Genomic DNA, 25,357 nt, shown 5'->3' on the forward strand with positions numbered 1-25,357 from the left:
GGGCACTCTGCACTTCTGCCTTGAGAATCGGGGGACTCAGTCACATCCAACAGACAACTGAGCTGGAAAAGGAAGTCTCAAGTAGTTAGGAAGTGTGAGTGATTTCTGCACATAGTGGACATTTAACAAATGGTTTGTACGTATTTATTATCCACAGTAAGTTTCAAACAAAACCACTCTTTTTATATATTTCCATATTTTCTTGGTTTTAAAAAAATTTCTACTTCAATACTATGGTGCCAATACCCAAAGAAATATCAAAGAACCTGGTAAGTCAACAGAATTCATGTATTACCAATTTAAAAAAATATGTTGTTTTCTTCTAAAAAATTTTTATGCTTTCTGAACAATTTTCACTTTCTTGCAAAATAAGATTATCTCTAAAATTAAATGGGGAACACCAAACCAGAAAATTATGCGTTTCTCAAAATCTCATTTCTCAAATGGTTTAGTTCAATATCTGAATAACGACACCAAAAACTAAAATTAGAAACAGGATTTGGAATAACTTTTAAGGACTAAAATACCAGAAATTGACAAAATGGTTATAATTAAAAAAATTGATGATTATTTATGTGTAGAGGTCAAACAGAAGTTGCAATTTTTAAATAAGCAGCATAAGGAAGGGAGGTAGAAAGAAAAATTACAATCATTTCTGAAGTAAATGCCAAATTCTTACAAGTAAGACTATTTGGAAAAGAACAGCAAAACTAAGTGTAAAAATAACCAAATTATGAATGAAATACTACAACAGAATATCAAATTAGAATATCACATTAGAATATCAAATTTACTATTATGGAAGCCCTTTTAAATTTTCTCAACAATGCTAAAAACTTCTAAAGTTATATAATTCAAATATTATGTTACTCTAATATGAAATCCATAAGACTAGAATATAAATCCATTAATATTACTATTAATAATTTGAAATTTGAACTCACTGAGTAATAAAGAATGCTTCCAACGTAAAATTAATCTCTTTATAAAACGATAAATTTCTATTTTTCTTTCTTTTAAAAACTAAATACATTCAATCTTCAATATTCATACATTCTGCATCTGTGAATTTATCTACTGACTAAAATTTATTTCTAACCCCAAAATGAATACTTGCAACATTTTCATGGTCATTCCTGGGTAGTGCACTGAGCAGCAAAAAGTGTGAGTTGCCTGACACATGTCCAAGTGAAGCTGAACAACAAACAACTGTCCTTTTGGTGGTCTATTTAGTGCCACATTTTTCACATTTTTATACCTTTTGTTGCTGACTTTGTTGTTTAAAGTAGCTTCCAAGCATAGTGCTAAAGTGGTGTTTAGTGTTCCCAATAGCGAGAAGGCTGAGATGTGCCTCATGGAGAAAATGTGTGTTAGATATGCTTCACTCAGGCATGAGTTACAGTGCTGTTGGCCATGAGTTCAATGTTCATGAAACAACTGTATTTTAAATAAGGTGCCTTTAAACAGAAACACACATAAAAGAAGGTCACATATTGATTGATAAAAACACTGACTAAAGGCTTGCAGGAACCACTCGTCTCTGTCCTATGAACAATGGTCCGTATCTGCTCATTCAGTGCTTGGAGTGACTTTGTAGAACAGAACTACTACTGCGATTAACAAGAATAAACTGTACTGTGTTAACAACCCAAAACTCAAATGACAGTTTCAGAATTCTGAAATGTCTCTCATGCATAAAATTTTCAAGAGGAAACATAAACATTCAAGATTTTTATCTCTATATCATGGTGGGTATTTTTCTTTCTGAAGTCAAAGACCATGTAAAGTCATGTTCTGTACAGCCATTTTCCTTACATTGATAGCTAAGGCGCAGAGCTGATATTGTTCTAATGTGATGATTTCATGATAACAGGGTTCTTGTGCCAGCTTCACAATAGCACTCCCAGCAGCGAGTCTCAGACGTGACATATCAGGTTTACTGGAAAAAAAAAAAAAAGGCAAGAAAATGTAAATTAGATTTCCAAATGTTTGCACAAAAACATGCCTATTTTGTATATCTAATTTTAAGAAAATTCCTCTGGCCCCCCAAAAAGGGGCAGAAAACAATTCAGTGATTCTAAACACCATAATATGTTTACTTAACTTTGGAAGTTGGTGTCTATTACTATAAAGTACTTCTTTGGAATAAAAGTATATGCTAAAGGCATTTAATTCTCTCATCCTACAAAAATAGCTTTTAGCCAAGCCTAGAAAAAATTCTATCTGTATGTATAGTCGTTAGGTTTTAAATCTTCTCTTATGGATTATTTCTGGATTTGTGTTTACTTATAAGTCAGGAATAAAAATGTCCTAACTTGCTCATCAGTCAACTAAAACTACTGTGCTAAGTACAAAAGAAGTAGAATAAAAGCAGGTGCAGTACACGAAATGTTACTATTTTTAGCTAGAGTTCAACTTTTCTAGTATTACCCACAGCTTCTTTTTAAGTTTAAGGAAAGAAAATTGCTAAATGGGACACACTTCAAAGATTAGTAAATTCTTGACTAGTAAATATATCAAAACAATCCTTCCTAATATAGTGATATATTAGCTTAATTACAGGATCTTGGAGTAAGGAGGGAAAGCTGTAACTGGTCTTCCAAGATCTAATCATCTAGTTGGTTTAAGCCCCTTCCTTTATGTTTCTAAGAATTACATAAAAATACTGACTGAATGCATGACAATGTTGATAAACATGTCCCAGAGGTGGTTTTCAGTGCATCTACAGGAATATTCTAAGAGCTATTATGAGGTAAATCAATCAACCACTGCTAAAGGCAAGTCTGTTTTTCTTGTTTATTTAGTAGTTTATTTGTTTTTCTTATTTATTTAGTATAAAAAGAAATAAACAGTTCTAATTAATAGTTTTTGAAGACCAGGTTTCTATATAAAAGCCTTGTTTAAAAATGCAGAACCAATGTAATTCATATAAATTTTCAGAATTCAAGTACACATTTGATTTTAAGAAATACCATGAATAAAAAAAACAAGTGAGATGAGATCTAACTATGCACATAATTTAATTAATAAATTTGAAAGACAAAAATGTGCTCATACTAGGGAATTTTTTTCTCCAGTTATGTAAATCCTGAACATTGGCATATATTAATTTTAAGAGCACTCAGGTGAAAACAACTAATTAGACTGAAAGAAGATGAGTTGCACATATGAAACTGTTTACCAAGTTTTATTTTTATTTGGTTTGTTTAAGAAAAATGTGCTCCCATTAATATTCTATGCAAAAAGTACAGCAAGAGCAAAACATTCAAAAGCTGAAATGAAGACAAAAGGGAGAAGGTAGCTGGGGCAGTCACCTCTGCATACTTTGTCGCTAAAGTCTTTAAGCTACATATATTAGGGAGGGGAAAGTTATTCTCTTATGTTTTATTACCAATAAGAGGCAATAAACGGCACGTGTGGTTTCACAGAAGACAAATTTCTAAATTTTAGCTAACCCTAACGTAATAACCACCACCACCATCAATATTTCTAATTACTATGCACTAGGTAGTGTTTTAAGTACTATAAATATACTAGCTTACTTAATTATCATAACAGCTAGATAAGATGGGTTATAATCATTCTCTATGAGGAAACTGAGGTACAAAGAGGTTAAAGTAACTTCCTGAAGGTCACCTTCCAGTAAGTGGTGGTGCCACAATTTGAATCCAGGCTCCAGACTCTGTTTCCAATCACTATACTATACGAAATGTTTCGAAATGAACCGAACCAAAATAGTTATGTTTTAAATAATTTCATGAAGTACAGTTTAAAAATTTACATATATTTATATTTCTGGAAACAGATTCAAGAAGTTCTCTTCTACCGAGTTTGTTCTTTTTCCCTTAGATATTAAAAAGAACATAAAACATCAGTTACATCCTGGCACACTAACGTCTTCACATTAGATATTTAGGTAAGTTAACATCTAATGTTTAAAATAATTACAATGTACCCTGCACCAGACACGTGACTGCTGCTCTGAAATAATCACTGTACAACACCATATTACAATAAAAATACATGCATACTTACAAAGCGATACTGATTACTTTTTTAAAAAAAGAAACTGCACCATTCAACAATTACACCAGATGTGAAATACTGTGCAATCCAAAGAAATTTGAAATAGTGATTACATACCTAATTTTTCCCTGTTCTGTCAAGTCTCCATCACTATGCAATATTGTTGTTAGCAATCTTAAGGTAGAAGTTCCTGATTTACTGTGATTATTCTTCATTCCAAGTAGCCATCGAACCATCATTTTAATAGCCTGAATCTATTTAAAAGACAAATTCACAAATAAAACACTGCCACATTTTAAAGGAATTCTATATTAACCTTCAAAAAACTAAAAAAAGTTTTTAATGGGAGCTTTTTAAGGAAAAAAAAAGGAGAGGAAAAAATAATTATTCTTTTCTGCATATATAAAGATAACTATGAATGTTTTAAAGATGCCTCACCCTCTAAACGATTGACAAATGAATGACTTAACTAAAAACTGTTTTTCTTTTAAATGTTTCCTCAACATACACTCTATCCTTTAGAATCCACAGTAAAAATATACAAACTTCCCTAGGCAGAAAAGTTGTTTCCAATTAAAAATTATATTCAATCTTTTGTGTCTGAGAGATGATACCATCTCACATTTGTACTGCATTTTGTAATTATGAAGCTCCTAAGTACTTTACAAGCTTTAGTGTCTGCAACAACTGTTTTTGAAGGCATGCATATTATCTCTTTTTCACATATTATCTTAGCTTTTTACAGATCCCTCCCCTGGGCCATTTGGTAAGCATGTAATGTAAGTGCAGGTGGTTTGCCTTCCAGTCTAGCACTGAAAAAACAGGTTTATACTGGACCTTATAAGTATCAAGCAGCATTAAATCCTGAAGGAAGGGCTGTTCTACAGGTCCACAGAAACTATATCAGAATTTGAAGCTGGAATACTGTGAAGTAGTTCATAATATGAAATATAAACACACACACACACACACACACACACACACACACACACACACACACAATAAAAAGCATTTAGAGGAAATAACTAGAAAAACGAAAATATTTAATGTATTTGTTTCTGGACCTTACACCACACTGTGTGCAGTGGAATGAGGTGATGTCTACAATTACAGACTATCGATGGTTTTAGTAAATCAATACTCTCTATACACTAGCGATGAGCAACCTTTTATGTATAACTCCCTCATTCAAGGAATTATAGGTTGAATTTCTAAAAAATCAAAATAAAGTTTTATCAAATCCTATGGAAAAGATGAACAGTCTTAAAAATCTTTACTGACTGGAAGAATGTACATAACAACACCGGCAGTGTCTTTTGCCACTAAAAGGGAATATCAAGCAGTGGCAACATGGGGGCAGTTTTCAAACTCATTTTTTCTCAACTTAGATTATGAGCAGCTGCCCTCAAGGAGCTCTGGCTTCTCATCACTCTAGACTCTCACAGCACATGGGCTAATGTCAGACAATAAACATAGAGATTGGAATGAGTCTAACAACCATATCTCTATAACTGGAATAGAAATTTTAACACCTATACTAAGACTATCACACATTAAATATTAAAATCGACAAAGCTATGCATATTACTCACTTTGACCATTGTCTCAGGAGAAACTTCTTCATCTGGAACCCAAAGCTTGGTTGTCTTTTTTCCTGGAAGCTAAACAAAATTTAAGGAAATGTGAATGTGACTTCCCATGTTTAATTAATATTTACTGAATGGATAAAATCTGTATCTTCTGTAGTGACAGTTATTATACATGAGTAAAATACTTTACCTAACCCTATTACTCAAAAAGGCTGATAGGCATTAACTTCACTAGTGCCATATACAGCTTTGTTCGGCCTCACCAGCTGGTTCTTCCTAAGGTGTGAAGCAAGACTGACTGTAACCTCTTACATATACTCTCATATCTAGCTACCCTTTTGAAACTAATGATTCAACTATTTAAAGTAGCTGGCAAGGTCTAGGACAAAAATCAATGGAGCCCAAAAAGTGTAGTTCTTAAATAAAGGGAAAGGTATATACAAAAAAATCTTGAGCAGGGAAAAAATAAGAAAGCTTTGTAGTTGAAAACGAGTAACAGAAATATATATTAATATCTTCCTACCTAAATCACACCAAAATGGCAACTCAGACGTACACTGAGTTAGCAGGGCTGGAAAACAAAAGGAGTCCAAAAGAAGTCCAGAATCATAGGAAAAATTTGAAAACCACAAAATAGACAGTAAAATATTAACAGAGCTAGAGAGCTTACATCTTCATAAAGGCACAGGAAGGAAACACCTTCCAAGAAAGGTATTTTTTTTTTTTTGCCAGCACAATCACAGAATAATCCTGAAATGATATACTGCAAGTCTGAAAAATGCGAATTTACGGTGGCAGCCAGGAAATTAAAGTAAGTTGACAAAAAAGCTGAACTCAGTCTTGGAAAACTAGAGATCCCATTTTCATCCCTAGCTGATATGTGTGATTTCCGCCTAGGAAAAGAGAAATCCAGAAACACCTCAGGCAACCCTGTGGCAATAGGACAGATACCTCCAACATTTGGAAAGCAAATACTCTAAGAACATAGAGCTGAAAGAGTTCCACGTAGCTTGCGATGCAATTCTCTAATTGAGAAGTGCCTTCAAAGTATAAAGTGAAAACAATGAAAAAGGAATCACAATAGAAACATTTTGAAGGAATTTCTGAACTAAGGATGGCAAAAAGCTCCCCAAAGCTTCCATGGGGCAACCCACCAAAAGAGAAGCAACAATCAGATCAACTTCAGCTTCCTCAGCTGCAAGACTAGAGTCCAAAAAACAATGTTATGAATTTTCTGTAGCCAAGTGACTGGAGACATAGAATTCTAGTATTTAAGAATGAGGGGGGGAAATATTTTCAGAAATCCAAGACAGAGAAAGTTTCCAAATTACAAGCCATTCTGAAAGAATTACTCAAAGATATACTCCACTAAAATATTTAATTCACAAGAAAAAATTCCATCTGCATAAGTTATTACAAATACAAAAAAAAAGTTATCCCAAATAAGACCAAGAGACTGTCAAATAGGTTCAAAAATAATAAAACAAAACCACAACAGATGCAACAAAACCAATGACAGGTAATATCTAAAAATAACAAGATGGAAAACCTATCGGTCAAGATGAAATATGGATTAACTGGGATATTGACATAAACAGGATACAGATGTCCTTAAAAAGTCTTACATCAAAATAAGATATAAAATTCATGAACATTTATACACTAGAAGAATAATATCAAAATAAACCAAAACAAAAATGATTTTTGGAAAAAGATCAATAATGTTCATCAGCGCACAAGACTTGAATATACCTTATTCAAAAGCTGACAGATGAGGCTTAAAGGAAAAAAGGAACTGTAGGAAACATGCAGAAATATAAGTAATAGATAGAAATAAAATATTCCTGGATTAGAAAATAATTAAAACTGGCATTCTTCATAGATATTATAAAGAGAGTTAAGCAAGATGGATATAAGATTCAAATAAGTCCCCAAATCAACCAACCAGAAAAGCATAATTTTAATAACCAAAGTAACTAAAAAAATTGTACAACAGAAGTGTTTATATTTTCTTTACAGAAAAAATTGTAAAACTTTAATGAAAGACATCTTGTAGATAAACAAAGCAATGGAAAAGAACAGAGGTGATACATAAGTGGGCAGCAATGCAAATGACTAAAAAGAGAGATTATTCAATCAACTGTGCTATCCTAATGGAGAGTAAAAAGAAATGGAATCCTTAAATCACAGCATACAAAAAAACAAATAAATTCCAGGCAGATTAAATTTTTTATGTGTGAAAAGAAGAACATATGGGAGACTATTTTTATTACACTGGAGTAGGAAAAAGCATTAACTACAAAAAATGATAAATTTAGCTACATTAAAATTAATCACTTTTGATCAAAGGATACCATAAAGGGAGTAAAAAGACACACCATAAATAAATTTTGTGGATTTTATGAAGATATTGCAACATGTACCTGAAAAGGTATTAATGAGTGTAAAGATTACCTCTAAGAAAAAGACATCCAGAAAAAAAAAGACAAGACATCAAAAGGAATTTCAGAAAGGAGGCAACATGAATAGTGACTAGATATAAAAACTTAATTAGCAGTCAGGGAAATGCAAATTCAAACTATAATGAATACATCATTTTATATCAATTACATGGGAGAAAAATTAAGAAATTTAACAATACTTGGTATGACACGCTGCTGACAAGAAGATAAATTTAAACAATCATTTTGAAAAGTAATTTCACAATAAAATTAAAAGTTACATGTGTTTAGACTGTGTTTTATCAATTTCACAAAGAAGCCTCTATAAGAATAGGAACACTGTTCAAAATAACTCATTATTTATTTATGATATAATACAGAGTAATGAATGAATGAACTACAGTTAGATTTAATAACAATGATTATTCAAAGAAACAAATAGTAATAACAAAAGCAAGTCAGCCAAGAATGTATATAACTCTTATAAACCTCAAGAACAAGCAAAACAAAACGGGTATGCCGTTTAGAGAGATGTATGTGTTAAGTGGTGTTTTGCTTTAGTTAGGGAATAATAAGCCCCAAATTCAACACAGTGGTTACCTAATGCAGGAAGAAACAGGAAGAAAGATTTGGCGAATAATAAAATCAGGAGCTAACAGTTCATAAGTGTTCATTGTATTATTAAAAAAACAAGTTATACAAATATGATATACATATATTCCATTTTAAATATTATGACGTAAAACAGGAAATTAATCAGTTAAAAGAGGTGAAAGGGAGTTGTTTCTGACAAGAGCTGACTAGGCTGTCGTAGACCTATGTTCCCACCGGAACGAATGGAAAGGCTGGACAGAATACTTAAAAACAATCAGTCTGAAGGCAACAGGGAGCTACCAAAGCAGTGAGAATGTACAGGGCAAAGTTTCAAAAGACGAGAGAAATCAAGAGATTTGAGAGTGGCACGAGGATTACTTTTCTCATACACTCGATGAAAGTGAAAGAGGCTGAGAGGTCGAGCAACGCTTTCATCCCTGTCACAGAGCTGGATGGAAGGGGAAAAATGGAATTCTGGGCCCAAAAGAGGAGAGTCCCAGTTAAACTCCCTAAACCTTTGGATGGACCCAAACAAATACACTCTAGATATAGACGTGACTAAAAACAGAATTAGCCTGTCAAAAACTGAAGCCCAGCTTCCAACCATTGCATTCTTGATTGGATGAAAGTGATCTGACAATAGCTCAACTGCCTGTCAGAGGCAAAAATTAATGCTCTATGGAAGAAGTATAAAATCATCTAGAGTTTCATTTTATCTCTACAATTTTTGGTACACAAAGTCTGACACTCAACAAAGAATAACGTCTGCAAGACAAGACAACCAAATATCAAGAGAAAAACGCCACAGCAAATCCAGATACTGAGGCGAAAGACGCATAACACAATTAAAGATGTTCAAGGATTAAATAACAAGGTAAAGAATGCTGGCAGGGAACTTAAAGCTATATTAAAAATTATAAGGAAATTACAGAATTGAAAGATACAAGTGCAATTAAGAATTCAATGCATAGGCTTAACATAAGATTAGACAAATCTGAAGAGAATTCGTGAACTCAAAGACAGATCAGAAGACAACAAAACAAATGTGAGCAGGTAGAAAAGTACAGAAAAATGTGTCAGACAGCTGAGTCACAACAAAAAAAATTGTAAGCTTAGAGTGTATAATTAGAAATGCAGTAAGAGAAAACAGAATATGAAACAAATAGGATTTGAAGAGATAATGACTGAAAATTGTTCAAAATTTATGAAAGACAAAGAAGCTATATTCAGAAAGAGCCATAAGCCCCAAATTAGGATAAATATAAAGAAAAGCACACCCAGACACATCGTAGTAAAACCAATGAACAACAGAAAAGATGAAAAGCACTCAGAAGCAAGAAGACAAAACCTTAAAGGAACAAGACTGTTGGCTGACTTCAAGAGAAAAGATAAAAAAATGGAAGATAATGAAATAGCATCTTCAAATTATTCAGGGGGAGAAAATGAGAATTCTAAACCTGGAGAAAATATCCTTTGATAAATAAAGGCAAAATAAAGACATTTTCAGGCAAACAAAAATAGAGAATTCATTAGCAGTAATCCACATTAAAAGAAATACTACTTTAATTCTTTGAGTAGATAGAAAATCATCACACAGACAAAAATATAAAAAACAAGAGAAAGGGGAAAATGTGTTGGTAAACCTAAATAAATGTTAACCGTATAAAATAACAATGGTAATGGACCTGTGTGACCAGGAACACAAAAGCCTCAGGGAATAAAGGGAATTAAAGTATTCTCTAGGTTCCCTGGAACACTGTACTGGCTGTCCTGAAAGTTTAAAACACAAATAATGACACTGGCCTCCAATGAGTCCGTGGAGCACGATGCTATCTCTAGGGCGACTACTAAAAGAGGAGGAGATTGTAAAAGAAGCCAGTAAAGGGGAAATAGGAAAAACATAATAAAAAAAAAGGCAAGAGGAAAATGAATACGGAACTAAGAGAAGAAAATGAAAATAAAATCAGATGGCAAATTAACCCAAATCACTATTCACATTACATGTAAACAAACTATTCTAATGAAAAGACGAAGTTGACAGATTGCATGTCAGAACTGGGTTCAGGGTATTGTCCTACATGGGCCATTTAAATAATGCGAGTCTTCTGTTAGTTACCATCTTTCCCTCCTGAGACTGGGAATAAGAAAAATGTTTGCTATTACCACATCGATTGTTTTGAAGGTCCTGGTCAATGGAAGAGGAAGAAAAGGAAATAAAAAGCATTAAGAATGGAAACGAAGCTGTCATTATGGACAAATGATTATAAAAAGAGAAAACCCAAAAGAATGAGAAAATTAACTAATAAGATAAAAAATTGTTTTAACAAGATCCTGGAGTACAAAGAAGTACCTTTATGTATATATATACGCCAATGATAAGCAATTAGAACATAAATAAAAATTGTATTATTTCTAATAGCATCGAAAAACAAAATGCCTAGGAATATATCTAAGATCTCTACACAAAAATTTAAGAAACATTACACTGTGAAATTAAATATTACCTAAGACATATACCATCTTTGTGAAATGGAAGATGGTGTTAAAATGATGAATATTATCTCTAAATTTATAATTCAATACAATCACTATCAAAATTCCAGCTGCGTGTGTATATGTTGGGGTGAAGATCTGACAAACTGATTCTAGAGTTTAAATGGAAATGTAAAGGCTAAGAAAAGCCAAAACAAAATTGAAAATGATGATGATGATGGCGATGGTGAAGATCGTAGTTGCAGTAGGAATAGCAGCAGCAGCTGCTGCATTAAGAACATTTGGAAGACTTAAGGTACCAGTTATCAAAACTCGTTATAATAATTAAGACAACATAATAAAGTAGAATATGTACGATATGATTTAGAGCAAAAGTAATAGCAAAGAGCAGTGTGGAATCTTCATAACGTGATTTTGGTAATGCATTTTTAGATGTGAAATCAAAAGCACAAGTGACAAAAGAAAAAAACAGATGTGAAATCAAAAGCACAAGTGACAAAAGAAAAAAACAGACGCCATCAAAATATAAAGCTTTTGTGCATGAAAAGATATCAAGAAAGTGAAACCATTAAAAAAATAATACTTGCAAACCATAGATATGATAAAGGGAAACAACAATCAGATTAAAAATTGGGCAGAGGATCTGAAGAGATATTTTTCAAAGACAAATGGATGGCCAACATATACAAGAAAAGGAGCACACCATCACTAATAATCAAGGAAATGCAAATCAAAACCGCACTGAACTATCCTACTCTCGTTAATGACTATTATTAAAAAAAAAAACAAACAAAAAACAAAACAGGAAATAACAAGTGTTGGTGAAAATGTAGAGAAAAGGGAACATGTGCACTGTTGGGGATGTAAACTGGTGCGGCCACTATGGAAAACAGTTTGGCAGTTCCTCAAAAATTAAAAACAGAACGAATGTAGGATACAGCATTTCCACTTCTGGGTACTCCCCGAAGGAAATGTAAACAAACACTAAGGTGAAAAGGTATCTGCACCCCCATGTTCACTGCAGCATCATTTACAATAGCCAAGATATGGAAACAACCTGTATGTCCGCCCACCGATAAATGGATAAGTAAGTGGTATATATCCAATAGAGTATTACTCAGCCATAAAAAGAAGGAAATCTTGCCATTTGCAGCATGGATAAACCTTGCCATTTGCAGCATGGATAAACCTTATGATGCTAAGTGCGATAACTTAGACAGAGAAAGACAAATACCATATGATCTCTCACATGTGGAATCTAAAAAATAAACGAATAAAAAACCAAAACCCCCAAAACTACAACAACAACAACAACAAACCCAAACTCACAGATACAGAGAACAGATTGGTAGCTGCCAGAGAAGGGTGTGGGAGGATGAGTGAAATGGATGAAAAGGGTCAATAGGTACAAACTTCCATTTATAAAGTAAGTCATGGAATGTAATGTATGGCATGGTGACTGTAGTTAATAGTGTGCTGTATATTTGAAGTTGCTAACAGAGTAGACCTTATGAGTTCTCATCATGGGATAATAAATTCATAACGGTGATAGATATTAATTAGACTTATCATTTCACAATACATGTAAATATTGAATCATTACACTGTACATCTGAAACTAATATTGTCAATTATATCTCATTTTAAAAAGGTCTTTTTAAAAAGTGAAAAGGTAACCTACACAATGAGAAAATATTTGCAAATCATATATCTGATAGATTTTTTTCTAGACTATATAAATAACTCAACTAAAAGACAACCCAATAGAAAAATGGGCAAAAGACTTCAATAGTCATTGCTCCAAAAAAGATATAGGAAGAGCTAATAAGCACGTGAGATGCCCAACTTCATGAGTCTTTAGAGAAATGCAAATCAAAACCATAATGAAATACCACTTCACATTCACAAGGATGGCTATAGTCAAATTAATAGAAAATTAACAAGTTGGCAAGGATGTAAAGAAACTGGAAATTTCATACATTGCTGGTAAGAAGGTGCAATGGTGCAAACACTGTGAAACAGTGTGGCAGTTCCTCAAAAATTTAAACATAGAATTACCATATAATCCAGCATATTCACTCCTAGGTATATACGCTAGGCATATACTAAAAGTAGGTACTCAAATACTCAGACACAAAATATTCACAATATTCAAAAGGTGAAAACAACCCACATGAATAAAGAAATTGTGAGAAATACATACACTAGAATATTATTCAGCCATGAAATGAAGTACTGATATATGGCACAAAGAAGATGAACCTCAAAAACATTAAGCTAAGTGAAAGAAACTAGGCACAGACGGTCGTATGATTTCATTTATAGGAAATATGAGAGTAGGTAAATCCATTGAGACAAAAAGAACACTGGTGGTTGCTAAGGGAACTATCTGGAGAATGACTGCTTAATGAAAATGATCTGGAACTAGATAAAAGTGGTGGGTGTACAATACTGTGAATGCATTAAATGCTACTTGAATTGTACACTTTAAAATAATTTTATGTTATGTGAATTTTAAGTCAATTCTTTTTAAAGCAGCAGGGAAGACAGTCTTTTCAATAAATGGGGCTGAGTCAGATGAAATAAAAATGAATCTTGACATCTATTGCATATGATATACAAATCAATTCCAAGTAGATTATAGAGCTAAATGCAAAATTTAAAAAGCTTCTAGAGCAACACTCTCCAACAGAACTCTCTGAGATGGTGGAAACATTCTGTGTTGTCCAATATTAGTCATATGTGGCTACTCGGCACTTGAAATGTGTGAATAGATTTATATTTAATTTAAACTTAAAATTTATTTAGCCATTTATGTGCTTACTGGTTAGTATTTTGGCACAGTTACAGAAAATAATATAGGGAATACATTCATGACCTTGGGGTAGGCAAAAAAGACTTGAAGTATAAAATGTATTAATAAGTACTAAACGAAAAGAAAAGAACTGATAAAATGGGTTTTATTTAAATTATGAACTTCTGTTCATCAAAAAACACCATTAAGAGAGTGAAAGGGCAAGTTACAAAGCAGGAAGAAAAATTTGCAAAATATACTGTCAACAGAATATATAAGAAAATCTAGAGGCATTGCCAATTTCACAGAAAAATGTGAAAGAGGCTTGAGCAGGGACTTCACAAAAGAGAACAGCCAAAATGAAAGTGTCAAAGAGCAGGGTTCCTTAATCCCTTGGCCTCGGACCGATACCGGTCCATGGCCTGTTAGGAACTGGGCCGCACAGCAGGTGGTAAGCAGCGGGCAAATGAGTGAAGCTTCATCTGTGTTTGCAGCCGCTCCCCAGCGCTAGCATCACCACCTCAGCTCCGCCTCAGATCATCAGGCATCAGATTCCTATAGGAACACTGGTCCCTGGTGCCAAACAGGTTGGGGACCACAGTCCAAGAGCATATTATTCATTACACGTTCACATAGTAGCTAAAACGTTAAAGACTGGCATACCTAGTACAGATAAGCAATGGTATAAGCAGAATTCTCATCCAGCACAAAAAGAAACGTTAATTGGTATAATCACTTTGAAAACCCATTTGGCAAAATCTACTAAAACTGAACTTATACATACCCTAGGACACAGCAGTTACACTAACAACAGAAATGCATACATAGTGCTCAAAATGATATATAAAAGAATACTCATAACAGCATTACTTATTTAACCCTAGAAATAACTTAAATGTCTCACAACAGAACTGTGTTAGATACATCATGGTATATGCAAACGATGGAATACTACACAGCAATGAAAAGGAATGAACTACTGCTATATCCAACTAAATAGATTAATCTCACGAACATAATATTGAGTGAAGGAAACTAGACATAAAGGATTTATTTTGCATGACTCCATTTATACAAGGTAAAACTAATCTCTGGGGCTGGAAGTCAGAATATAGTTATTTTCATGGGTAGAAAGGGGGTAATAGAAAAGAGACACAGGGAGCTTTTGGGGTGCTATTTATCTGCATAGCTGGTTAGTCAAAAATGTTAATTTTCTGATAATTTAATGAACTATACCCTTATAAAGTGTGTACTTTTCTGATGTTCTTTCTCTTAATAAAATTTTTTCATTAAAGAAAACAAAACAGTAAAGATACAGAAACACATGATTAGCAAACATGACCTAAAGGATATATATGAAATACTGTACGTAGGGGAAGAAAAAGTGAGACATACAGCTGAAGAACACAGTAGAACTCGTACACAATGGTAATACATGGCTCTAGTCAACTAAAGTTCAACAGCCACAAACCATTAGAGGTCTAATATATGTAATGACCGTGACTATTATCCCCACAAACTATTTTTCCGTAACTAATGAGTTTAAAAGTACTAATAATATTAAAATGCTTTAGTAGAAGAATAAAAATGGATAATAAGTGTGGTAATTCAGCTACACATTTCAAGAATTGCAACTATATTTTAAGAGAAACTTTACCTCTTATTTCTTTTAATTATACAAAGAACCTAGGTACAGTGCTGGGCATACAGTGGACACGAAATTGATGGTTTCGTATGTGTCTGCAGTTGTGTATATATAAAAATATACACATGTGCATAAAACTCCATGTGACCATGAGAGGTCAATTTTCCCAGACCCAAACATGCCTTGTCCCAAATACAGTATTCCTCACCTTATCCACAGAGGATATATTTCAAGACCCCCCCAGTGAATGCCAAAGATAATACTGTCAAACCAGAGATAATATTGAAAATTATGTACACTATCTTTTTTCCTATACATACATACCTACGATAAAGTTTACTTTATATATTAGGCACATTAAGATATTAATAATAATTAATAAAAATAGAATAATTAAAGCAATGTACTGTAATAAAAGTTATATGAATGTAGTCTCTCAATCTCTCAAAATATCTTACTGTACTGTACATACAGCGTGGAGACACTAGACAAAGGGGTGATTCACATCCCAGGCAGGATGCAGGACGGAACAATAGTTCATCACGCTACTCACAATGGTGCGCAATTTAAAACCTACAATTGTTTATTTCTGGAATTTTCCATTTAATGTTTTCAGACCCCTGTTGATCACGGGTAACTGAAACCATGGAAAGCAGAACAGTGGACGAGGGGACTACTGTACTCACAAACTGGAGACAAACGAAACTATTACTTTCGTCCCAGTTTTCTCCTGGGGCTCTTAATTCTCTGCTGTCATGACAACCATAGTATAAACAAGCTTGTCAATCTTCACATTTTTAAGAACAAATGTCATTACAAAAATTAAACCCTTTTAAAGCTACAATAAACAGAATCAGGTGGTATTTTGTATTTATCAAGGAATGTATTTCAAGTCACATGCCCTGGCCCAACTAAAGTGATGTTTCAATGTTGTTTTACTTATAATGGAAAGAGAGTATGTTAAAAAGATAGGAAAACCTAAAATAAGGCAGGCAAATGGAAGTGTTATTTATGTCATTTCACTTCTCTTTGTTGTATAAAATTTTAGAAGAGAACATTATGAAGAAAACAAGTCTAAAAAATACAAATTACCCGATCATTCATGAGAAGATCTTTCACAATGAAAGTAGCTACCAAAGACTTCAAAGGAGCAGCAAACTGATCGGGCGCAAGGAGAGCAATGTGGCCAATGGTGACCAGCGGCGTTATGAGATGCTCCAGGTTGCTGGGATCCAGGCTCTTGTGCAGAGGCTGAAAATGAGAAAAGAAAGATATAATCAACTCTACGAATATGCAAATAAATTGTTGACACATTTCATCTTCAAATTAAAAAAACACAAAAATTTCAATTCATATACATGATATAAATAGTAACTCAAGCTTACATTTAAACTTCTATAGGTTATTTATGTCTAAAAAGTGTCATGTTTAAATATTTTGTTTTACCCAAAATAGAAGTAGGTAAAGAAGCACTTCAGCACAGAGAATCATGTATTTTATGACCACACATATGAACGTGTGAAGGATTGCTAGGACTCCCCAACATGTACCCCTGTTCTACTTCCTGGGCATGAAGGTGCCTCCGTGAGCAGTTTCCTGTGCTGTTAAACAAGGATATCTGAGTTAAGCTTGGTTAACAGAATGTGAGTAAAAGTAAGGTGCGGCACGCCTGCACTGAGGCGGCAGCAGCAGGTGATCGGCGTGTCTTCTCCACATTCCTTCTCCTTACTCACTGGCTGGCTTAACACCAAGGGTCCAGTGAGACTTAGAAAGAAGCCACTAGTCAAAAGGAGTGTGTGTGTCTAAGCCACTGACTGGAATGTGATCCAAATGCACATGTATTTTTTTGGTGGATTTTTATAGCATCTAATATTAAATACCATAACTAGTAAAATTATTTTATTATTCTGATAGGAAATCTAACCATTAATATGCATTTTGCCATGACAGAAGAATGAGGCTCCTCATATACTCACAGAATGTCTAAAATGTATTGTTAAATTTTTAAAATCGGAAAATCAGAGGAGTGACTACAATATGCTATCACTGGCAGAGGGGAAGGGGACACAATGTGTGTGTTTACATTATTTATATATGAAAAAAATCTCTCCAGAAACTGGTAACACTGGGTGCCTCTGAAAAGGGAAGTGGTTGGCTGGGGATATCTGGGTTGGCTGAGGAAAACTATTTATTATTTTCTTCTTTGGATATTTGCTTTGCATCTTTTGATTTGAAGCAAATGAATTTATTAGCTATTAGAACTTTTAATGACACATTTTAATGATGAATTGATGCTCTGTTCTCCCATACTGAACACAAGAGATCTAGACTTGAAAAAAATAATACAAAACTGTTCTTTCCTAAAATATTAGGCAATACAAGGCTTCCCCAATATAACCAAAAGTATATTTAAATGAATTTACTTCTTGCTACTCTTGACAACTTCTCAATCATTTCTACTGCACATGTGCCCGCTTGTTTACATTATAAACAAGAATATGATAGAGTACACATGTTTTTTTTTCTAATAGTTTACTATAACAAGTGTGACAGTATTCTACAATAAAATAATAAAATCGTTTCTGAAAAAGCAAGATTAATGGCTAGAGCCTGGATTAATAGTAACCTCATAAAGGCCAGATATCTCTATGAAACGCTTTCTCAGAGAGCCAGCCAACCTTGTATGTTATAGAAGGATTATAAGTTAGGTTCTCGTAAAGATGAAATAAAATAACAGACATAATACCAAAATCAAAATAAAAGTACCCTACAAATTCAAGTTGTTATCATCACTGTCTTCATCATCATTAAAAAGAAAAGGAGATTAAGAAAAACAAGTTTCCTATAAAATTAACATGAATTCACTAAAGTTTCATACAGAAAAACTTACTACAGATAAAAACTGCACCCCAAAATACACAAAATTTAAAATAAATGATTTGCTATCTATAGCAAACATGCTGTTTGACAGATAAAGAAAATGACTTTTCTTCCTCCTTTAGGTCTTCAACATAATATCTAAAAATATGACAAAATTAGAGTAAACGTTTCTAAGACAAAGGTCACAAGTCAAAGTATTTAAGGTCGGTAGCCTTCAGCATAATTTCCAAATTGTTCTGACTTCATTCAAGGCTCATAAGCTAAAATTATGTTAGAATTTTACAGATTTTCTGCTTCTTCTATTTGCAATAAGAATAGTAAAGATAGTCCCTGATTAGAACAGACTGCAATAAATCTGCAATGCTTAGAAAGGGTAATGGTAATTTAAAAATGTAGAAAAAAATAATATAAAATATATATTTGAAAGATACACTTTAAAAAGATACACATAAAATTACATCAGTCATTAAAGTAGAAACTTATTTACTTTATATTACCAATTGGTACTGACTTACAAAATCCTATACTTCATAAACAGAAATCTAATTTTCAAACCTGTAAATTGACAGAATAATATTACCTACTATCAACAAGTATGATTTTACACGTAATTACTCATTAAGAAAAGTTTGCTAATTATAAGTGTATAGATACAATGTATAAGGTATAAATATAATGTATAATGTATAGACATAAGTAAATGTCAAAAATATTATACAACTGTTTGATTTCTAAATTTGAGTTAGCACAAACATCAGAATAATCAGATATTTTCATATTGTAACCATTCATCAATATTAATTATACTGATTCAAATTCTGAAAAAAAGCAAGTCCTAAAATAATGTTGTTTTGTTGATATGTCACAGGAACTTAACTATTGTTTATATCAATCAGCCCATAGTAAAACTGTTTTTGTTATACATCATTTCACTTAAAATTACAGAACCTATCAACAAAGTTAAGTGAAGATTTACTGTATACTATAAAATGATGCGTTACCAGATGTGAACATTCTATAAAACCATTATTTGTTTTTTGACTATAACATATGAAACAAAAAAATCTTTTTTCTTTACCTCAAATATCTGTGCAAACTGGGTCTCTTTACTAGAAAATATTGCATGAATACAATGAATAGCATATTTGGCTTGACGAGGGGGTCCTTTTTTAGATTTGTGATGTAAAACGGGAAGCAAAGCTCTGGAAAAAAAACAATAAATCAGAAAAATCAACATGATTTCCATTGGATACTTTAAGGCTCGTGTTTTTAAAGTAAAGGTTTCTAAGAACAAAAAAGTCACATCTAATCATACTCATTTTAAATAATTTATAATTTTGTTTAATAAATATTTACCTTAAAAATATAGAGAGAAAGTAGATGGGGTAAAATGGCATCAACTGTGTGGTGACAAAGAAATCTATGAGCAGTGATCACACAATATATATATATATATATATGCATGCCTTACTCTTGAACTGTACACTTAAAACTTACTGGATTTCATTAACCAATGTCACCAAAATGAAAAAAATATATATGTAAAATAATTTTAAAAATATACAATCCAAATACAAGTTTTTTCCCTCCATTTTACTTAACAATTATAAATACGAACAAGAATGGTGACCTATTTCTTTCTTCTTTTTAATGTGATTCCCATTAGCCTTTTCTCTATCTTCAATGCTATCACTCCAGGTAACCTTCTGTTATCTCACACATAAAGGGACCTAATTGTTCCTTCTTTTTCAAGTTTCTCTTCCTCTTTGATTCATCTTTCACTTTGTACCAGAACAACCTATATAAAGGGAAATCTGATTATTTAACCACTGCAAACTGAATGCTCACTGTGTGTCAGGCACTATTAAAATTCCCAAATCCTTGTCTTCATGCTAGCAGCATATTAGGGGTGGATAAATGATAATGCATAAATTAGCAAAATATGTATTCTGTCAAATTGTGATAACCGCTGTAGAGGAAAATAAAAAACAAGGAGAAAAAAAGGACAGGGATAAGGATGGGGAAGGGTGTGTAAGAATGTTTCAGTTTTAAATAGGCAGTGACAGAAGACCTCTCTGGTAAAGTAACATTTGAGCAGAGTGCTGAGGGAGTTAGGGAGTGAGACATGTAGCTACCTGGAAGAACATTCCTGAACATGCAGGAGAATGTAAAATGATTACTGAATGAAATGGAACCTCTTACCTCACCTATTATTCAAATACCACAGTGAAAGAAACTTCTGAATCCTCCTCTTTGTCTAACACCAATCTAGTGCTCCAGTACTTGTAAGAATTTAGAGACACAACAATGCATCACAATAACTGTCTCACAAAAGATATCAATAACAAAATATAGTAAAAAGACACATGACACATTGAGGGGAAATTGTACATTTCATATTAGGGAGACAGGGTTAATGTTCCTAACAAGTAAAGACCTTCTACAAATAGAGTACCGACAATATTATGGAAAAATGGGTTGGACATAAAAGAGTAGAAAGCTCTTATACAAATTACTCTGTGATGTGTGAAAAGATGTTTACTTTCACGTATTTGAAAATATTACAAATTAAACTACACCGAAAAGACTTCTGTTTCAGACTAGGACAGTATATATAAGACTGGATTTACTCTCCAACCTTAAACAAGTAGAAAACAAGCTAAATGGGTTCAGACCCTGGACAAGAGAAGGCACGGTACTATAACCGCTAGAAGATGGGAAAAAAACTAGAAGAGCCCTATTTCTGCTCCCACTTACTGCACAGAGGGAGTTTCTAGACTACACTACAGAAAGAAGTGGCCCAAATAGAGCCTAGTGGTCGCATGGAGTGAACAGTTCATATAATTAATAAAATAAAACTAAATTTTAAAAGAGTATCCCCTTAAAAAGTAAAAAGGAACAAACAAAAATGTGTATCCATTTGGTAGCATAATTACACAAAGAAGAATCATTCCAAGCAACTTTAAAACACAGAAATTTGACCGTAATACCTCACATGTGATATACCATGAATACATATGGGAGAATCACCTAAACAAATAAACAGACAACTGTTTTCAGGAGTAACATTGGTGGTGCTGCTATTCTGAGACTGTTATGTATCTATTATGGGATAATTCAAGTGAGACATTATGTAATATTATAGTTTTATCATCTTGTACTATCTCAGCATGGGGAAAAAGAGGTACAGATGTAAAATTGCAGAGGTTCAATAAAAACCTTATAGTCTTGAATTTGAACTGCAATAATCAATATAAACACTCAATGCATTTTATATTCCAAAAAAGTTTCTTTAGCTATGTCTACTGCATCTTCCTAGAAGAATGACCTACACATTAGCAATGAATATCCACAAGATTTACACTCTGATTTCTTTATACTATTCCCATCAAAAAGAACCAGGGATCCTTCGAGAAATAACTAATTCCAGCTCTGGGGCAGGACATGTACAAGATGGGCCTGGAACATCTTGTCATACCAGATAATAAAGAAAATCTAAGGTTTACAGCTTCTTTGTGAAATGAAAAAAAAAAAAAATTATTTCTGGTTACTTCATTAACTAAACTCCCCAGGTAAGACCCATCTTCTCATAAATCAGATTTTACAATACAAACATCCATAATCTCTTTTCTTAGTAATCAAGAGAAAAATTATAGGTCACACACAAATAAGAAGCAACTCTAGTTGGGATTTTTTAAGATAGCATGAGATAAGGAACTCATGAGCAGGGGACGTGAAGAGACATCTTTCCAAAGACATACAGGTGGTCATCAGACATGTCAAGTATTGCTAAACACAATTCTTTTCAATGGTCACACAGCTCTTGAGTAGGTGCTAGACCACAAGTGATCTAACCAATCACCTACTGATGACGGTCTTATTTTTACTTAAACCGTAACAGTAAAACCATGAACAATCCTGTGCTAGTTTCTTACCTACTATCTCTGACTTTAAGCCTATCTGGTAATCTGCTTTGAGATCCCCAAGCTGTAAATCTATAAATTACATTACCCAGACTCCCTCAAGAGCCAGCTTCCTCTTAGGTTTTTCCAATAAAAGACACTCGAGCTTCTGAAGGCATGCTGTGCAGTAGCTTCCCTGCCCCTCCCTGCCCCCCAGCAACAGCCAGGCCCCTGTGCTGACAGCTGGGTGATACACACAGGGCTTATCCACCCAGTGGGCAGGCCTCAACACTTTCCAGGTGTTCCTTCAAATATCTGTATTCATTCATTCATTTATGTTTAAAATACCTGGTATGGTTTCTGTTTCTCTGACTGGACCGGGAACCATACAATCATTACGTGGACATTTTTTCTAATTATCTCTGGGATAAGTTCTTACGAGTGAAACTATGGTGTTAAAGACTACACGCATTTAAAGTCGGTAAGTATTATCAAGCCAGAAAAGCTGCATCGATTTAGACTCCAACTAAGCGAGCATCACTAGAATGCCAGTTAACACTGGTTACAGCACATGAGTTTTTTTATTTGTATTTTCCTCAATTACTATTAGCAGGCATAAATGTCTTTTCATGATTTGGGGGGCTGGAAGAGTTTCCTGTTTGTTCCTTTTGCTACTATTCTACTACTGTGAGACTTGTCTGTTGTTCCTTTTGGAGTCTTTATGTAGTACGATATTAATTAAGTCATATTATTGAAAATAATTTCCCAGCATACCATGTTTCCAACTTATTTCATGACTTTTGTCTAAATGTACTGGTTACTAATACTTTTATTAATTCATTTTATATATTTAAAATCTTAGTTTATCTTTGAATCATCTGGAATATACATAAAATCAAGACAAGTAGTCTACATTAATTTTTCTTTTTCAAAACAGCTTGCCGGTTACTTATTGGGTAATCTGGCTTTTCCTGACCAATTTCTTTGTAAAATATTATACTCCTTCACTCACCATGATAGGGTTGCAAATTTCTTATATACTTTACTTAAAGGTCTTCTGATTTTTACTCCTACAATATTTTCTACAGTTGTTAGTGATATATAAGGACAACTTAGGATTTTTACATACTTGTTTGGCTATCTTGTTTTTAGTTGTTTTTCAGTTGATTTTCTTGGATTTTCCAAGAAAAATGGCAACTTGGTTTCCCTCCTTTCCAACACCTGAACCTCTTATCCAAAACAATGCTAACTCATCGTAGCGATACTGTATGCCCCCATCTCGTTTCTGACTTCGCCTGGAATGCCTCTAGTGTTTTACTGTATGGTGGTGCCTACTGCTTTGAAAGGTATTACGTTATGAAGACATTTAATCCAATTTTATTGGGTTTAATTATAAATAGACTGATTTATTATCAGAGCCCTTTTAGTATCAATCAAAATGATCTACTTGTGCCCTTTCCCTTTTACTTGCTTATATAATAAATTCTAACATGAATATTAAGCTTACTAATATCACTCTCCTATATTCCTGGAATTAACCATATTTGGCTATAGTATATTCTTGCTGTACTATATAGTAAAATCTTTTTGTTAATATTTCACTTATAATTTTTGCATCAATATTAGTAAGATTTGTCTCAGTTTTCTTTTGGGGGGGATATCTTTTTTCAGGTTTTAAATATTCCTGCTAGTTATCTTGACTTTATAAGAAGTAATCTGAATGTTTCTTTTTTTCTTATGCTCTCAATAATTAAAAGATAATTAAAATTCCTGGTCCCTTGTAGATTTAAAATATCTTCTCTAACACACAACTTTTACTGGCACTCTTATTAGAGGGTAATTTTCCTAATTTCTTTTTTATAATTATAGCCTATTATATTTTTCTTCCCTCTTCTCGAGCCAATTTTATTTATTACATCGTCCTTTAAAAAAAAATCCATATTTTCAATTATCTAAAACATAGATATAGCCACACCTAAAACTTAAATACTGAGAATGAAATGATGAGAAAAGATATCAGAGATATGCAAACAAGAAAACAAAAGTTGGATTTAGGGGCATAAGCAAAACTGAATGCAAAAGGAAAAAAGCATAAAACCTGGTAAACAGAGTGACCTCACAATAAAAAAAAAAAAAGGAGGGGGTAATACATTTTCTGATTTCTTGTATCCTAAAGAATATCCTTCATTTGCTCTTAAACATAACTTGGCCAGTTAGGAAATTCTTTAGTTACGTTACTTTTCTACATCAAAACTCCCTAGCTGTTGAATCATTAACTTGAGAAATCTTACGTGGTTGAAAAGAAATGTTAGCTTTCATTACTTGTTTTTTTCATTACCTTTTCCCTGATGTTTCTGAAATCACTTCTGTGATCCCTGAAAATTCAGGATATTTTCTTAAAACATGAGCTCTTCTTGATCTCCAGATTCAGTTTCATTCATTCTAAACAAGTTTACTATTATTATTTTTTGAATATTTTGCACTTCCTCGCAAAACAATTATAGCTGTTCACTATCTGCTAATTCTCCTCAGCTGCCTTTATTTCTTTGCCCACTATCTCCACATTCTATGAAATTTCTTCAAGCTCAATCTCTAGCTGATTACATTTTCTGTATTGTTTACTCCTTGCTGCTTATAATAAATTGTATTCTGTAATGTAAATTGTTTCTGCTCTTCTTTATACTTAGGTTTTGCCACCTCCGTTGTTATATAATATCTTATTTTTGTTCTCTTCTTTCCTCCCAGATGGCATTTGCTGTTTAACTTCCTTGGCAGTTTAGAACGACTGTCTAAAATTTTCTTTCTTCCTAGAAAAATTAAATTCTTCCAAATAGTGCTTATCAGCTACTTTTGAATGCCAAAACATTTGCATAAGTTTCATGTTTGTTAATTTATTTGTATTCTTGTTAATTCATTTTTGAATAAGAAAAATTCTCTCTGGCTCTGTCATTCAAACAAAAATGCAGATAGTGTCCCCCTGATGACTAGAGATT

At 33.1% G+C, this 25,357-nt stretch overlaps 1 protein-coding gene across 6 annotated transcripts in view; it reads right to left on the reverse strand.

Moving 5' to 3' along the window:
- The window catches only part of PDS5B (PDS5 cohesin associated factor B), a 143,594-nt gene that overhangs the window by 25,441 nt on the left and 92,796 nt on the right, over positions 1–25,357 (reverse strand). For all 6 annotated transcript variants that reach the window (XM_039873036.1, XM_039873034.1, XM_039873033.1 and 3 more), the window contains 5 exons: positions 19,541–19,664; positions 16,675–16,833; positions 5,619–5,687; positions 4,144–4,280; positions 1,816–1,939 (listed from right to left, as the gene is read on the reverse strand). In XM_039873036.1, coding sequence (XP_039728970.1) covers positions 1,816–1,939; positions 4,144–4,280; positions 5,619–5,687; positions 16,675–16,833; positions 19,541–19,664 — 613 coding nt within the window. The remainder of the gene's footprint in view (positions 1–1,815; positions 1,940–4,143; positions 4,281–5,618; positions 5,688–16,674; positions 16,834–19,540; positions 19,665–25,357) is intronic.

The sequence above is a fragment of the Pteropus medius genome, unplaced genomic scaffold (assembly GCF_902729225.1).
Source record: "Pteropus medius unplaced genomic scaffold, Ma_sr-lr_union100, whole genome shotgun sequence".
Classification (NCBI taxonomy): domain Eukaryota; kingdom Metazoa; phylum Chordata; class Mammalia; order Chiroptera; family Pteropodidae; genus Pteropus; species Pteropus medius.